A 19,204-nucleotide genomic window follows, 5' to 3' on the forward strand; every position below is an offset into this window, starting at 1 on the left:
AGAAAAATTGGATTAGCACACATGTACTGGCTTTGAGGCATCCACAGGCAACCAAACTTGAGGGGGGAATTGTCCAAAGTGAGATGAATAGTGCTGGATTACATGGGGGGGGGTGGAGATTCCATAGGACTGTAAAAATTACAGAAAGCTGGAGTAACATTATAGTAATGTATTAGAATTAAATGACAGAATTTCCAGCAGATGAGTTCAATCATGAGTCAACCAATTATAAACATAAAGGGTAAATGGTGGAACATGCATAAGTATGTCACAGCAACCTGTAAAAAAATTCCAATGTTGCTGTCGACTTGTGCTGTGCATATAAGTAGGGTTATGGTTGCAGTCATTACCAAATGTGCAGACTTTTTTTTTGGTCATTATAATATAGTTTAAAAAAAATTTTAATATAACAAATTTTGAATAATTTTTATTTTTCCTAGGTTATTCAAAATGTTATTTGTTCCTACTGGAATACAAAGCATTGCCTTTTATATAGGGAACTCACCCCCAAGGAGGAAGGCCAGTCCCCTACCGCTGACTCAGGTTGAAAGCCACCACAAAATCCCATGATCCTGGTTGCCTTAAAGCGAGGGGAAAACAGCCATGCTTTTTCCCCTTGAACCTCTTACCAGTCTGGCAAAATAGTTGGCCAGGAGAAGCAAGAAAGGGTTACTCTAGTTAGAAATGTTTAGGAGGACGATAACATCTGTAAGACACCATGTTGGAAGGAAGTTTAGTTCTGGCTATTGTAAGTAAAGAGATCGGGACTAAACCACCAATTCTGGACTAGTTATTTAATCCCAATAATTCTTATGATCAAGACAAAAATGTATGATACAGTACTGTACTGTGCAAGTAGGAAGTTGAAAATCTCTTAACTTCAAATTATTTGTCATATTAACTAAAAACATAGTAATAAGAACAGCTAGAACATCCAAAAACTGAAAATCATTGATTTTAGGTATTGCATTTTCCCTCATTATAATCGACACTTAGAACATACACATACGTTATGCCCTATTGACAGCTACAAATAACTAAACAACCCAGATTGATCTTACTGTACATGGCTTTAAACATAAAAGAACTATTCTGTATAATTACTGGTGCTTATATTTCAAACTAATCATTGAAACACCATTTATGAATATACACTGCAATTAATGGAAATTGACTGGTTAAACATCCATTATAGATAAACAATGGTACATCAAAGATTATCAAATAAACTTCAAAAGGATTCAAGTAATACAGGAAACAGTCCATTATATTTATTAAGACTTCTTCATGAACTAAATAGTGTCTTGACAAAGTTTTTATAGTGAAATGAACTAATGCCTTTGTTTCACATACAGTAACATAAACATACAATTATGCATAAGGTATGGTCCAAGCATATTTATAATTTTGTGCATAAGTACGATATACACAAACATTGACACATTTGATATTAACAAGTAACAAAAACTTAAAAACAAACAGGAGTAAATGAATATCTTTTACTGTGGTGATCTGAAACTGAACCTATCACAACTGACAAAATCTGACTGTTCTAATCAAGATTTTGTTTTAAAAATTCCTTGTTTCTTTTTTTCATTTCAGCAATTTTTTTTTGTTTTGCCAGTTCCACATACGTCTCCATCTCATTCAGAGTTCTTCCAATTCCTTCAGGTCTCCTGCTTTTGTCGAAAGTGGAACCTCTGTTGTGAACTCCCTGTGAATGCTGAGAATTGGAATCCCTCCCAACTTCACTGCTATGTTCCCCCCTTCTTGGATGACCTCTTCCCATCAACTGATTTTTGTGATGACTAGTATCCCATCTACTTCTAACTGGACTGTATTTAGAGCCAAAACCAGGCTTTCCGTTGCCTCTGTATCTAGGAGACCTTGATCTTGACCTCCTGGACCTCGATCGTGAGCGAGAGCGAGAGCGAGATTTACGATGAGATTTGGAGCTGCTGTAGCTCTTCTTGGAAGTGGAATGGGCTGATGACTTCGACATGGAGGATCGGCTTTTTCTATCCTGTGATCGCGATCTTGATTTATTTTTCTTGACATCTTCCACAAACTTACTCATGTAATCATCCAGGTGAGGAAAGGGGGCACTTTTCTCTCCGGGCTTTGTACCTTTGGTCAAACTGACAGCCTTTGTTTCTGCATATTTGGAACCCCCAACTAGAATTGGAGCATCTTTTACTTTAGTTGGTGATTCTTCACTGTCTGCTGAATCTCTACTTTTTTGGAAAAGTGGATGTGTTTGTAAATAAGGTACAACTCCAAATTTTTTGGTTTTAGCCTTTAGTCGAAATCCTTGTTCTAATTTCTTTGCAAAATCCATCATTTTTAAAATGCTATCTGACTTTGCAGGCCTGAAAATGAAAACAAAGAGATGGAATATGAAACAATTTCTAAATCCCAAAAACAAACATATAACAATTTCTAAATCCCAAAAACAAACATATAAAACTATCTTCTGTGCCTCGCTCATGCATCTGTAATTGAAATTTCCAAAGCAAAGATGAACAGAATAATGCCCAAGAGTTTAAAGAAAATTTCTATATAAGGAATTACAATATGCTGAATTTCTCAAGAAAGTACAAATCAGAACACAATGAAACTGAATACGATAGGTGATGATTTCCCATACTTAAATAAGTCGAGTGCTTATAATAAATACTTCAAGTCTTATAATAAACAATAATTATAAAGCATACTGTATATTGCTTTATGGTACACCTCAGAGCCTCAAAGATGCATTTTCTCTTCATTAAAAAAATTAGATCTTATTCAATAAAGTAAGAAAAAACAAAATAAAATTTCAATATATCAGTATCCTTCAGTGCAAGGTTGTTAACTAGTAGCTAAGGGGGAGGGGGTTAGCATACTGACACAAGACATTTTTTTTTGCCACAGGGGGAAGCTGAGGTGGGTTTAGCGTATAAAAGGCTTTGGTCTGTATATCTATGAAAAATACTAATAAGTTTTGAATTAATGTATTTGATCCTATGGAAATACACCAAAGGGAGGAAGTGGCATTAAATCAACAACTGTACTTGTGTATAAAAGCAAAGGATGAGAGTCAATGCAAAAAAAAGTTCAAGGTCACAAGACTCTTCCCACACTTGGGAGAGTTGGTAAAATTTTCACTTATCCATAAACTTCCCGCTTCTTTAGTTGTTGGCTGCATTCCAGGTAAATACATAGGGCACACTAGCGCACTTACTGCTGCATATGTGCACTACTGTACTATCCCCAGGGCTGGTGTATCCTAAAAAGGATGTGTCTTGAACTTGCCCAACACTGGCACACACAAGATCCAATGATTGAGCGCTCACCTATCGAATAGGCAGGGTTGTTCCCACCAGGTGTACTTCAGGGAGGCACAGTACGAAGGATTACCTGCATATCTGTCCATAGACCAAGTATGAGCAGGACTGTACAGTAAGTTCCAAAAGTGAAGCTACAAATTTCAGAGGATTTCACTCAAAATTCACTAACTGGCAACTACAACACATAGCTGAAAAACTTATTTTTTTTCCTACACTGAAAGCCCTATCAACTAAAATAAAGCTAACATATGATGCACAAATATCAAATCTATGATATTTATACCAATCATAAGAAAAAATTACGGTAATGGTAATTATTTCAAAGTATAGTAATTACTTCAAACTATAGAAAAAAAACAATTTGAAAATTTTGTTCAACAAAGGATTACCAACATTACCTTTGTATATTTCGAGCAATGTGGAAACAAATATTTAATATCATAGTGTATTATCAATTATTTTAGCGAAGATGCATAAAACCATGCAAGTATCAATAGAATATAAAGGGAAAATCTCCGTAACATTAAACATAATCAACCATGAATGTACCTAGATTCAACAGAGAAGTTGGGTGTGGCTGGTAGTTCTGATTTTAGCTTCTAGGACCCGACCATTCGGACTCTACTTTAGCTTTGGCTTAGGTTTCAACCCACGACACAAACGTAACATTATCTACCCAACCTATGAATCACCAGCTGTGTCCTTCTAGGGTGGGGGGGGGACTTTGCCCCAATACCCCCATCACCAGCCAGTAATATTGAATAGACAGGTAAATCAGTTCCCTCCTTCATTATGTTTGCAATAACTGACAGAAAGTAACCACTATTGAAAGGGTAAACTTGGTTGCAAACTGGTTTTCCATTACAAATACAGAGGGCTTCTCCGAATAATAAAAGTGTTCCCAAATCATTCAAGCTGAAAATTCATCTATCTGACTTCCTCACTTCCTCTGCCTTGGCTTAGGCCTAGACTTCCTCACTTCCCCGGGCTTGACTTTGGCATAGACTTCCTCACTTCCCCTGACTTGACTTGAAGCCTAGACTTCCTCACTTTCTCTGCCCTGGCTTAGGCCTAGACTTCCTCACTTCCAAATAATAAAAGTGTTCCCAAATCATTCAAGTCTAAGATCCACCAAGGTTGACCGAAAACAACTGAAAATTCATCTATCTGACTTCCTCACTTCCTCTGCCTTGGCTTAGGCCTAGACTTCCTCACTTCCCCGGGCTTGACTTTGGCGTAGACTTCCTCACTTCCCGACTTGACTTAAGCCTAGACGTCCTCACTTTCTCTGACTTGGCTTAGGCCTAGACTTCCTCACTTCCCTGGGCTTGACTTTGACATAGGCTTCCTCACTTCCCCTGACTTGACTTAAGCCTAGACTTCCTCACTTCCCCTGGCTTGGCTTAGGTCTAGACTTCCTCACTTTCCCTGCCTTGGATTAGGCCTAGACTTCGTCATTTCCCCTGACTTGGCTTAAGCCTAGACTGCCTCACTTCCCCTGATTTGACTTAGGCCTAGACTTCCTCACTTTCCTGACTTGACTTAGGCCTAGACTTCCTCACTTCCCCTGACTTGATAATGAAACCTAATTAATGGAAAATCATGTTTACACCTATCTAGATATCCAAATAACTCAATTTATTAAATAACAAGCTGGAAAATATATTTCCTTGATTATTGAAATAGGCCTAACCATGTAGCCAATGCTAAACGAGCATATCACTTGGATTTAGTTTTTTTTTTTTTTACACCAACTTGTGTCTTATTTATTCTCATTCAACCAGATGCTAAACTTCTTTGTGCTATATCAAAAGAAATCATAACTACTTTCGATATGACGCTACAAAAGTAGAAAGTTAATTTACAAATCAGATTAGGCCAATGCTTATGCACTCGGATCCTGCTGCCACTCAATGGTAAACACTCAATATAACACACTGAGAGCCACAGATGTTTCTACGGGGAAATTCTTTTTTTTTGCGGGGTGGAATTCTTTTTTTTTTTTCTTTCTTTTAATAAACACTTATTGAACTAAAAACATTGACCATTCACTGGGGAAATACCTTCTGTGGTTCTACAGTTAATCAATGATACTTACTATCAGATAAAGAGGATGACAATAATTGGAATAAAATATAATAACTGGCAACCCCATGAGTTTCTAAAGAATTATGATCAATTTTGACATTTGTAGCTTCACTTTTGGAACTTACTGTACAACCCAAACACCCATGGTACGTGCGCATCCGAGGATCAAGCATGTGCCTAGGTGTGGATCCAAGTATTCTTCAGTGCTTAGGTTCTGTTGAGTGTGTCTTCAAAAAGCCACAAGAGGAAGAGCTTAAAGGGGACCTTCCCTGAAGAGAGGGCTTGATACTGCACACACTCCAAAGTGTGTGCTTGTGTCGAAAAAGCAGGTAGAACAAGTTCCCCCTCTGTACCCCCAAGAGGGTAAGGGGAGTGGGAACCTAACCCCAGTGTCTTAAGCACACCTAGTATGAACATCTTGCACTATGCTGAACATATGAGCTGTGCATACCCCTGCCCACAGAGACAAGGGGGTGATGTCCCAATACCCATGAGTGCTCGGTCGTGAGACCAAGCTCCTGCCGAGCAAGCAGGATGAGCAGAATTGTCTGAGGTGATCCCTTAGGATTATGCAAGAAAGAGCCTTGTCTAAGTGGGTAAGTATGGGGAGGTCCATAACTGCCCGGCCAAAGGGTAAAAACAACTGGCTGGTGACAAAGAGCCGTTGCCTCCCTTTGAAATGGAAGAATGCTCACAAGAAACCCAAAGGACTTCTTGCAACTTGAACTTTCTCCCAGTTACCAGGTGATGCATTAGCAATTAGCAGGATTTTGAGCATCTGTTGTCGAGTGTGGATGTTGAAATCTTTCTCTCATCATCGGCTTTGCATTACCTCATGCACTAGTTTTGATTGTGTCCTCTCATGCCTTTGCTTTTAAGTTTTTATGCTATACCACTGGGATATTAAAGTATGGATATTAGTAGCTTTACATCCTTGTGCAGTCCTGACAAAATACTGATACTAACAACAGATCATTGTGGCTATTGGGTATTACAATGCATATAACTGGTGAATGTAACCAGCTGTCTGTCTTTATATAACTTCATCCTAGAATTGGGGGGGGGGGGGCAAAAAAATATTAGCATTGCCATTGTGTTTGGATTCAAATCTCATCTGGGAAGGATTCTTCTTGGATTCAAGGCTTTCAGAGAAAAATTTACAATACTGTATTATAAAGAAACCTGAAATTAATGAGCTCTTCATGGTTTTTAAAATATAATCCCAGCCTCTAATGCAAACAATGCTTACCATAATTTGCTTTGGTGCATTACAACTCCAATAAAAAAGTATCTGAACTCTACATACACACACACACCTGCCCAGGCACACACACACACATACCAATTATGAAGCAAATCCTCTCTTCAAGGAGTTAATTTGTTTATGCTCAAACCCTGCATACAAGAACCCATATCTAATATATAAAGATCCTGTGTGTGTGTGTGTGTAACAAGATGTGTAAACTTACTCTTCATTTCCTGGTAACTCCTTTTCCTTTTCTTCATCCCTGTAATAAATGAAAAGTATATAAGAAATTCTTCCTGAGTACATATATTAATGATTAGATATATGTCATGAAAATAATCTGAAATGTTTAGAAATTTTCTTTAAAAAAAAAGGAGTCCATCATCTTAAATAAAAATGAAGACCTTACCACACAACTTTCTAGGTACTGTATGTTAAATAACCAACATGCTATACGATGCTTCCTACTATATTCAGTAGGATTCAGCCATTTCCTCTTCAAGTTATAAAAGTTTTCAGCCTGGCTCATTACATTGGCATTACACATTTTTTTGCTACAGAAATCTTGCTGTTGTGTTGACAATACTGATTTCTTCATTACAAAATTCATTGCATTCCTTGTTCTTAACTCAAATTATAAATCACGAAGACCTACAGCAAAATGTTCTGCAATGTTCATTTATCTATCTATCTATCTCATCTCATCTCATATATATATATATATATATATATATATATATATATATATATATATATATATATATATATATATATATATATATATATATATATATATTATATATATATATAATATATATATATATATATATATATATATATATATATATATATATATATATATATATATATATATATATATATATATATATATATATATATATATATATATATATATATATATATATATATATATATATATATATATATATATATATATATATATATATATAAATAAATACATATTCAAAAGGAAAAAAATACATATTCAAAAGGAAAATCAGCAACAAATGCAACATCTAAGGTAGTTATGTCTATTCAGTAAATTATAAGAACACTGACATGAGTAATGAAAGAATATGAGTCACTATCTATTTAATAGAGACCTTGAATATGTAATAGTTGAAAAATACCAAATTTTAAAGTAATTTGCATTTTCCCTGGGTATACAAACTGTAGCTTTCATGAAATCATCACTCCCATGTACTTTATACACAGCTCGTAGGTTTTTGACAGCAATTATTAGTACTTAATGGTCACATAAAAATTCTAAAAATATTTAAAAAGTAAAAAAGTAAGAGGAAGCATACTTAACCTAACCTAACACAACTAGAACAGCACTGGAGGCATGAAAAAATTCAGTGACACCACAAATATGTAACAAGACTGTTAGGTGGATGCTCTTTGGCTCTCTAGCAATTCTTATTCTTTTAGAGCTTTAATAAACTGAAAATAATAAATCCAAGCATACCTCAAAGATATGGAAATGTGACCCAGCTCTGTTGCTTATAATTTTCTTGCTAACATATTTTGTAATGAATTAATTAAAACACAAGTTTCAACTCTGAAACAGGTTATTAAGATGCACTTACACTGGACTATTTTAATAATCGTACAATATTTAATACAGAATAAATGGATTTATTTACAAAGCTACAAACATTACAAAAATGCAAATAATTGTACTTAATATACAAAAAAATTCAGGAAAAAACTAAACTACAAAAGCAAATTTCAACATTTAATAAAACATGATTTGACATTAATGTGAATGACACACAGTGCTTGGTTATAAAGTTATACAGCTAATGCTGTCAATGTCCCAGCTCTGATAAGGTTCACTCATTGTTTAGGTTAAATAACAAGACACATCATCAAATATGTTTATTAGAAGAGTGGTACAAATAAACCCAGAAATAAGAGCAAATACTGAATTAGTAAGGAAAAGAAACATGTGCAAAAGAAAATGAAAGACGAGGATAAGTAAAATCAAAATTACGATTCCTTTATTAAACAAAATGCAAAGTAACAATCCTTGTATATTATTTTGTTAGAATGACTTTGACAATATCTATTGAATCCCAAGAGATCTAAAATTTTGAGGAATCAAAGTTCTGCTTGTTAGGATAATGCTCCTTCACTGCCTTTCCATTGTTTATGTTATGAATCTTGTAATGTTAACATGAAATTCTCTCTAACTTTATATGTACTGTATGAGATATATGACTGATCAGTCCAACAAATTCACTAGAGAAATGAAGAATAACATTTCTCACTTTGACATCCTAGCCTATACAGCACTTGAAGTTAATGTCTTATTTTGACTGAATAACTATACACCAAATTTAATGTATAATGATGAAAGATAACTAAAACTATAAATTTGACTGAATAACTATAGAGAGAGAGAGAGAGAGAGAGAGGTGCACATTTCATATAAAAGCAGTGTGCTGTTACTGTTATTCAAAGGATAAACAGAATTGTTGTGTGAAGATTAAATTTATTGATGAGCAATCATGAAATGACAAAATTTATTTCCTCTACACCTTCCTCACATTTCAGCAGACTTTGCAGATAACCATAAAAAGCAGTAATTATACTATTTTAAAAATATGAAATATGCAACCTTTGTGAAAACAAAAAAAATTTGAGCTGAAGTAGGTTGCAGATGCAAAGCAGTAAACTACGCAATGAAAATGATCACAAATGACTTTTTTATGTGGATTACTTGAAAGGAACAAATCTGAAGACGAATACTTCTATGCATTTGAGGAAAATTATGTCAGTCAACAGTTTTTTGTAATAAAAATGGATAAAACATAAAAAAAAATGAAGCTTGAAACTCGATGCATAATTTATTTAATATAAAACAGGGAAAGAAACCCTTATGTTTATTATCAATACTTTTATTTAAATTCAACACAATTTAAACTTGACAAGTCATTACATAACATACAACAAATAATCAAAATAGGGGCAGAAGCAAAACCAATACTTGGTGACAACACAAATATAACAGACAATACGATGCATGCCATCTGCAAAGCAAATAAAGTGAAATGCATGTACTATGCTTTCTTAAGTTAATATAAGTCACATCAAGGCTCAAAGGGCAATGAAAACTCATTTCAGTTCCTAAAATCTCAAACAAATGAGTAAGAGAGAGAGAGAGAGAGAGAGAGAGAGAGAGAGAGAGAGAGAGAGAGAGAGAGAGAGAGAGAGAGAGAGAGAGAGAGAGAGAGTACTCACACCAAACCTTCATGAATTGAATAAATTCAAAATAACAAAAAGATTACCTGAAATTTATCCCAAAAGGTTGGTACAGGTCAACCATCATGCGTAATCCAGTTCCATCACTAATCTGGCACTAATTTCGGCTAGTGCAATCTCAAATTTCCCAGGTCACCCCACCAACCTGCCATTACTTGTGTGCATACATACATACCCAATGCACACGAATGCATTAATCTTTTGGGTTGTATGAAAAAATGAGACACTGCAATAAAAATATAACTGAGAATACCATAATGTATAAATAAGAAAATCATATGTCTAACACCACAAAACAAAAGCTGTAGGAAGTTCACCGATGCCAGTGAATGAATGTGTTGTACACGACTGCATTTATCTTTTAGGTTGTAAAAATAAAAAGAGAAAATATCGTAATAATATATATATGAGAATAGCATAAAACATAAATTTAAAAAATCATAAGCATGTAACAACATGAACCAAAACAAGCTATAGCAAGTTCACCGAAGCCAGTGAATGAATGTGTGCATATGTATGTACCCTACACATAGTTAAGTTTATCGTTTGGGTTGCAAAAATAAAAAATGAGAAAATACAGTAAAAATACCTATGAGAATATGTAGTTTAAAATATAATAAAAAGTCCAAGATGAAGAAGGTAAATGTGGTTAGCTGCAAATTCTAGCTCTTCACTTTGGAAGCAGCAGTGATGAAATTTCTTGTGTAAGTCAACAGAATTACCTTTAACATTTATTCTGCTTATGCTTCATTAAAATTTAACTTGATTTTCATTTAATGAGTCTTTTTTCCTTATTAACCAACTTGTACAAATTTACAGGGTATTTTAAAGGTAGGATGAGGTGGTTAACTGTTGGATTGAGTGAACCCAACTTCTCTGTAATCTGGCAAAATCACTAATCCGGCACTCTGCAGGTTCCTATGATGCCAGATTAGTGATGTTCAACCTGTAACATGTTCCTAAACCTTCTTTTCCAAAAAATTATAACTTCTAATCTTTTCACCCTCAGCAATCCTGACTTTCACAACATTTAAATGAAGATACCATTACTCACACCAGTGTTCAAGTTTGGTACTGTGATACCATCTATACACTTAGGTGGCAAACTTACTTTTCAGGAATCCTTAACTCTACAAAAGAATAAAGTTTCTTGAATTATTTTTCATACATGTCATCATTTCAAACTACAATATTTTTCAGAGGATACAGATGCACAGTATCATATACACATCCTTCTTGTAAAAGTCCTATGCAGAATTTTCAGGCAATAAATACTGTCAAACCAATTCATATATGATCTAGTCTTTGTCAAGTTTTCAGTTTTTACTTTATTTCTTTATTGGGTGTTGACCAATTGGAAGATGGAAGGTGGGGGCTCAGTGTCAGGTGAGAGTCTCAGGTGTGCTGTGATTGTCCCATAAGCATTGTAAATATTGAGATTTATTTATACACACTAGAAGTTGAAATACTATATAAACACATAACTATGAGCTGCTAAAGCATACATATACCATTCAGCCTTCTTGTATACTGTATACCACCATAAGAATACAATTCACTGTAAAGCAATACTGTACAATTTACTGTAAAGTAATACTGTACTATTTACTGTAAAGTAATACATACGCTCCTCTACTTACGAACTTTCAACTTACAAACTTTCAGAGATATGAACAACCATGATCGTAAATTAAAACTGTACTTTACTGTATTTTTATCATAATTAGGTTAATGTATTTAATGTATTTAGGTTTTATATATCATTTCTATTAATAAAATACTCTATAAAGTGCTAGTATTGTGTTTTAGTAAGAAAAAACATAAATAATACTGTACTGTACATACTGATTCTGAGTATATCAAGTTGGACTTATGAACAAATCAAGATACAAACAGCCGTTCGGAACGTAACTCGTTCGTAAGTAGAGGAGCGTCTGTACTGTACAATTTACTGTAAAGAATACTGTACACCATCATGTACAAACACCTGTACACAGTACAGTACTATATACTGTTTATCAATAATAATGAAATTCTGAAAAAGAACTCTATTAGCAACACAAAAATTGAAAAGTCTAAATTCTCTCTCTCATACACACTTTGTAAACACTCACCTCAGCACCTGTTCTTCTTTCTTGACATGTGTCCCTACAGTGATGACAATGGCGTGAAGCTGAAAATGATGTTGATGCAGTTTCTTCAGTGTCAACGAAGGGCTTCCGGTGAGCGGTATTTTATCCCGTTTTGGAAAGTACATTATCAAGAACTAAAGATAATTTTCACTGCCTCTGGCATGACATTGAAACTGCCTCACATTTCATGTTCTTATTCACTTTTCGTGTGGTTGGTATCTTCATTCTTTCAACATTTATGGCTGCCTTTCATAAAAAACTTTCCACCTTTCAACAAATCCAGCAATTTCACTTCATTACCCAAATTAAACACTATGATCCATCGTTAGCTCAGAGGGATTACCATCACATTTCCTTGCCTTGCTGGAGAAATTTGATCTGTAATCTAGTAATCTGGATCAGCAAAATAAACATATACTGTACTTGAATTTGATTACAGTCGCATAGTGAGCAGAAGGGCTGATAATGTGAGACTGAGGGCTGACTTAGACTGGGGATGCCATGAGATGCCTACATCTCCTTAAGCATGCTGTTTCTTGTGTATATTCAGTGGGTAGCGCACATGGTAATTTCAAAAGTTGTTAATATGAAAGTAAATAAACACACACACATATAAATAAAGACAAAATCCACGAAGGAAACGGAAACACTGGAGTGCTGCGAGGCCTTTCGACGCTAGTCCTTTACTTAGCAGACTGAAGAAATATAAAAGTATGTTTACAAAGAAAGCTCATATAAATGACAGATGGGGATTTTTAGGTGGTCAGTCACGAACCTGTATAATCTTTTAATTGTCCTGTCCCTGCTCCTGAACGGTTGATCCTAATCCTTTGTAAAAACCTCTTAGATATTTAATCCTGTTTTGGCATTTCTACTAATTCTTCAATTGTGTTGGATTCCAAGTACATGTTTCCTTTATAATCCCCATCTGTCATTTATATGAGCTTTCTTTGTACACATACTTTTATATTTCTTCAGTCTGCTAAGTAAAGGACTAGCGTCGAAAGGCCTCGCAGCACTCCAGTGCTTCTGTTTCCTTCGTGGATTTTATCTTTATTTATATATTCATCACGTTCCATATTTTCGTGATTCAGTTATACACATACATATATATACAGGCAGTCCCCACTTACCAGCGGCATCAGTTAATGGCAATCCGATTTTACAGCGCTTATCAAAAGATGCCATTAACTGGATTTCCAGTGTCAATCTCCAGTTAACAGTGCTGTTAAGCAAGCAGGTCATTAGTGCTATTATCGCTGATTTTCAGTTAGCGCCGATTTTCGGTTAGCAGCACTCGGCTGGGAACAGAACCCCCACCATTAACCAGGGACTGCCTGTATACATATTACTGAACACAAAAATCTGTATGTGATTTGCTCATCAGCTGAAGTCACAGTAAAAACTTGAAAAGAAATGAGAGTGCCAACTACTTTCATGTAATTAACACATCTTTATGCCCCGAAGAAGTGTTAATTAAACAAAAGTACTTGGCACTCTGTCATTTTTGTCAAGCTTTTCTATGGCATCAGCTGAAATATATATATACAGATATATATATATATATATATATATATATATATATATATATATATATATATATATATATATATATATATATATATATATATATATATATATATATATATATATATATATATAAAAATCACAGTAGATGTACGTGACTTCAGTGTATAAGCGAATCCCACAGGAAAAAGACAGGCAGAAGTTCAGTAGTACCAAGCGCTTTCACGTTTATTGACGCATCGTTGTACCCTGTGGGATTTGCTTTTATATATATATATATATATATATATATATATATATATATATATATATATATATATATATATATATATATATATATATATATATATATATATATATATATATATATATATATATATATATATATATATATATATATATATATATATATATATATATATATATATATATATATATATATATATATATATATATATATATATATATATATATATATATATATATATATATATTAAATATACTATATATACATATATATACAGGCAGACCCAGGGTTATGACGGGTCTGGCTTACTTTTACATTCGAGGTTATGACACATTGCAAATATATTCATCAGAAATTATTTCCCGGTTTACAACGCACGTTCCAGGGTTACGACGCTTACGACGCCAATCCGACGGAAGAAATATGGCTACAAAGCAGCAGAATAATCAAAATTTTGAGTTTTTTTTATGAAAACTCCAATAAAAATGCAGTTTACGTCGTTTTCATTACACCCAAAGCATTATAAGCAAGGTTTTCCTTAGGATTTTTGACAATTTTTCAGTTTACGACAATTTTACGCCTACAACGCTGGCGTAGGAATGGAACCCATTCGTAAACCAGGGACTGCCTGTATGTGTATGTATGTATATGTATATATATATATATATATATATATATATATATATATATATATATATATATATATATATATATATATATATATATATATACAGGCAGTCCCCTGTTTCATTTACAGTTCTGACTTCTGACGTTCGAGGTTACGGCGCTTTTCAAATATATTCATCAGAAATTATTTCTGGCTTACGGGTTCGGGGTTACGACGCGTAAATGCGATCCGACGGAAGAAATATGGCCCCAAAATGGCAGAATAATCATAATTTGAAGGTTTTTTTGATGTAAAACTCAATAATAATGCAGTTTACATCGTTTTCAATGCACCCAGAGCATTAAAAGTAAGGTTTTCTTATGATTTTTGATTTTCCGGCTTACAACGATTTTTCGGTTACGACAGCAAAGCAAGAACGGAACCCCGTCATGTATATATATATATATATATATATATATATATATATATATATATATATATATATATATATATATATATGAAAATAGTGGCAAAAACAAAATAATGAATCTCGAGTCAATAGTGGAATGCAACAGGGCTAGGGCGTACCCTGTAAGCGACGCACTGCAGTATCCCCTGACAGCAGTGAGAAATATGCAAAGGGTACTGCAGAAGCCATGACTGTAGCTAAAGAAGTTAGTAAGGAGAAATGATTGGAAAAAGAAAGGGAAGATGAGAACTGGAAATTGGAATGTTGGTAGCCTCACAGGGAAGGGACGAGAGTTGGTTGATGTCATGCACAGAGGGAAAATTATGATTCTATGTACAAGAGACTAAATGGAAGGGGAAAAGTGCAAGAAAGCTTGGAGAAGGATATAAAGTTTACTACACAGGGGAAGATACAAGGAGAAATGGGGTAGGAATTTGCATGGAAGAAGAGATTTTGGAAGAAGAAACCAGGAAGGTGATAGGTTGTTGGAATTAGCAGAAGCTATAAATCTGGTAGTCTTGAATTTACAGTTTGGGAAAAGGAGAGGTCATCTGGTAACATACAAAAGTGGACAAAATGAGACACAAATTGATTACGTTTTGGTTAGAATGGAAGACAAGAAAATCATTATGGATTGTACGGCTATTCCAAATGAATCTGTTGCAACTCAACATAAACCGGTAGTGGTAAATTTTAGATTGAAAGCAATAGGGAAAAGAAAAGCCCCAGCCAGAAATAGGAGGATCAAAACTTGGAAGCAGAAGGGGAAGAAAGCAAGAAGTAAAGTGGAAAGAGCCAGTGAGGAGAGATATCTATTTACCCCTGCTTTTAGTCTAACTTTTACCACCAATATGGGTAGGTGTTCTCTGTTTTCACGGTGTCATCGTGTTGTTTTTTAAGTATAAAGAAAAAAAATTTGTATTTACTTTTTATCTTATGTATAGAATTATTTATTATTTTAATAACTTTTTCAGCCTTGAAATGCATCAAGCAATGTGAAACGTAGGGTTATGAATAAATGTAATGTGATCAGAACGCCTTTCCACAAACACCTGATCGTTTATCATACGAGCCTCTGCTCCTGTGCCCTGATGAGTATGTATACATGTATGTATGTGTATGTATATATATTGTTACATTCTGAGGCCGGTTGGAAGAATGAAAATGGATTTTTTAATTAACTGCCTTGAAGGCCAACACAAAGCGCTCAGAATGTAAGCGATAAATGCAATGATTAAACTGATAAATGCTTTAAACTGAATTTATTTACATATGAAGCAATCAAGAAATTAATATTTAAGGGCTGTCTTAGTAGCAAGCAAGCACATACAAGGTGCAATAAAAGCTCGACACTGCATAGCAAATCGCTGAATCTGAAAAAGACTACCGCCCTGAAATAGTTCGCCACTTCTATGACTTTAATGCGGACTGGTTAAAAAATTTTTGGTTGTTAACGCATCTGGTTCATTCAGGGGGGAACTGTCTAGTGAACCGGAACTGCATAATCAGAAGACTCTTGCACGTGGCAGGATGGCAGTTAAACGTCTAATCTATTTTTGGTTCACAAGGTAGGGCCAGACTGCTCGAAGAGGCAAATAACAGGGTTCTGGAAGAGAATTCAAGGTTAGCATTCAAATCCAATGATTTTCTCTCACATGAAATTACTTATGCACGATGGAGGAATTGATCAATTAGATTTAATTAGTGCAGGTAATGCTATGGTGGGAATGATCTAATTATGATCACTGAACTAATTTAATTTAAGCTTGGGACAAGTCATGAGGGGCAAATGGGCTGCTAGGTCTGACTGAACAAAGGGGGCTTTGTTTAGGAGAATTAAAAGTCGGAAATATTGAAAATGGAGAGAAATTCAAGGGAAGAAACAGTTGCTGGCATGAGACCGAATGTTTCCAGACGTGCCTTATTCCTTCTGTGCATTGAGCTTGTTGCAAAAGACGAATTTTGGCTGCAGGAGTCTCACGATCCATGCCAACTCAAGGAAAAAAGGCCCGCACCAACTTGATGCTGTGGCGGACGGGGAAGGAGTGCTTGTCTCGGCCAAGTCGCAGGGCATCCCATTCGACTTGTTTTTGGGTTGGGCACACAAGAAATCGGCGATCTGAAAGCAGTCACACAGCCAGCCGAAAGGTCATAGGGGAAAACAGGTCTTGTAGCTAAGTCCTTCAGGGTCAGTATAGTAGCCCACTTACAGCCCTGATTGGCCCTTTTGCCCCTACCGGCTATCAAACGCTCCCAAACATCGGATGATGCAGGGGCTAAGAAGACGCTATTTTTCCCCCAAAATCAGGTGATCTGGGGGGTAGGCCTACATAAGTTCACCCCCTTAAATGGCGTCTCCTCCAGCCGCCATTAAATTTGAATCTCTAGCTAACAGGCTGAAGGGACAAATGGAATATATATGAATATATATATATATATATATATATATATATATATATATATATATATATATATATATATATATATATATATATATATATATATATATAATATATATATATATATATATATATATATATATATATATATATATATATATATATATATATATATATATATATATATATATATATATATATATATATATATATATATATATATATATATATATATATATATATATATATATATATATATATATATATATATATATATATATATATATATATATATATATATATATATATATATATATATATATATATATATATATATATATATATATATATATATATATATATATATATATATATATATATATATATATATATTATATATATATATATATGAGTCTTACTGTAATACCACGGTACAACATGGAGATAAAAGGGCCCATAAAACACTGAACGTTGCAACCATATGTTCATCTGTCCATATTTTACCAGTGAACAGGGGCACAGAAATATATGGTTGCAATGTTCAAATAGTGTTTTATGGGCCTTTTTATCTTCACATACATACATATGTATATGTAAGGCAGTCCCTGGTTTACAATAGGGTTCCGTTTTTCCGCCGCGTCGTAAACCGAAAATCGTCATAAACCGAAAAATCGTCGAAAATCGTAAAAAATCCTAAGAAAACCTTACTTTTAATGCTTTGGGTGTATTGAAAACGATGTAAACTGCATTTTTATTGAGTTTTTCATAAAAAAAAAACCTCCAAATTTTTATTGTTCTGCCGTTTTGGAGCCATATTTCTTCCGTCGGATTGGTGTACGATGCATTGTAACCCTGGAACATGCGTCGTAAACCAGGAAATAATTTCTGATGAATATATTTGAAAAGCATTGTAACCTCAGAACATCTTAAGCCAGACCTGTCGTAAACCAGGGACTGCCTGTATATATATATATATATATATATATATATATATATATATATATATATATATATATATATATATATATATATATATATATATATATATATATATATATATATATATATATATATATATATATATATAATATATATATATATATATATATATATATATATATATATATATATATATATATATATATATATATATATATATATATATATATATATATATATATATATATATATATATATATATATATATATATATATATATATATATATATATATATATATATATATATATATATATATATATATATATATATATATATATATATATATATATATATATATATAATATATATATATATATATATATATATATATATATATATATATATATATATATATATATATATATATATATATATATATATATATATATATATATATATATATATATATATATAAACCAGGGACTGTTATTGGCAATCTGGTATTATGGCGCTTGTCTAGCGACGACAATAATGGGATTTACGGCGTCAATATGTGCTGATCCACGGTTATTGGCGTCGATCCCCACTTAATAGCACCACTGAACCCTGGTTGTTGGCGCTATCATCGCCGATTTTCGGTTACTGTCATGCCATCGGGAACGGAACCCGTCGATAACTGGGGACTGCCTGTGTGTGTGTGTTTATAAACAGGCAGTCCTTGGATATCAGCAGGGTTCTGTTCTGAGGTGTGATGCTAACTGAAAATCGCTGCTAACCAAAAATCAGTGATTGTCGCGCTTTTTCGGCGAATTTCGGGGCTTATCGGTGCCAAAAAGGACCGATTTTCGGTTACTGGCGCCTCTGTTAGGTATGTATTGGTGCCACTACCCAATTATCGGCGCCAATAAGCAGAAATCTGCGCTTTTCAGCG

The 19,204-nt window shown here is 33.8% G+C and overlaps 1 protein-coding gene across 9 annotated transcripts in view; it reads right to left on the reverse strand.

The window, feature by feature from the left end:
• Positions 1-1,258: 1,258 nt before the first annotated feature.
• LOC136829490 (tetratricopeptide repeat protein 14) overlaps positions 1,259-19,204 on the reverse strand; it is a 105,360-nt gene continuing 87,414 nt past the window's right edge. For all 9 annotated transcript variants that reach the window (XM_067088241.1, XM_067088237.1, XM_067088245.1 and 6 more), the window contains exons 17-18: positions 6,887-6,925; positions 1,259-2,369 (exon numbers count right to left, since the gene is read on the reverse strand). In XM_067088241.1, the coding sequence (XP_066944342.1) occupies positions 1,553-2,369; positions 6,887-6,925 (856 nt within the window). In that variant the 3' untranslated portion in view covers positions 1,259-1,552. The remainder of the gene's footprint in view (positions 2,370-6,886; positions 6,926-19,204) is intronic.

This window comes from Macrobrachium rosenbergii, chromosome 44 (genome assembly GCF_040412425.1).
Source record: "Macrobrachium rosenbergii isolate ZJJX-2024 chromosome 44, ASM4041242v1, whole genome shotgun sequence".
Taxonomy (NCBI): Eukaryota; Metazoa; Arthropoda; class Malacostraca; order Decapoda; family Palaemonidae; genus Macrobrachium; species Macrobrachium rosenbergii.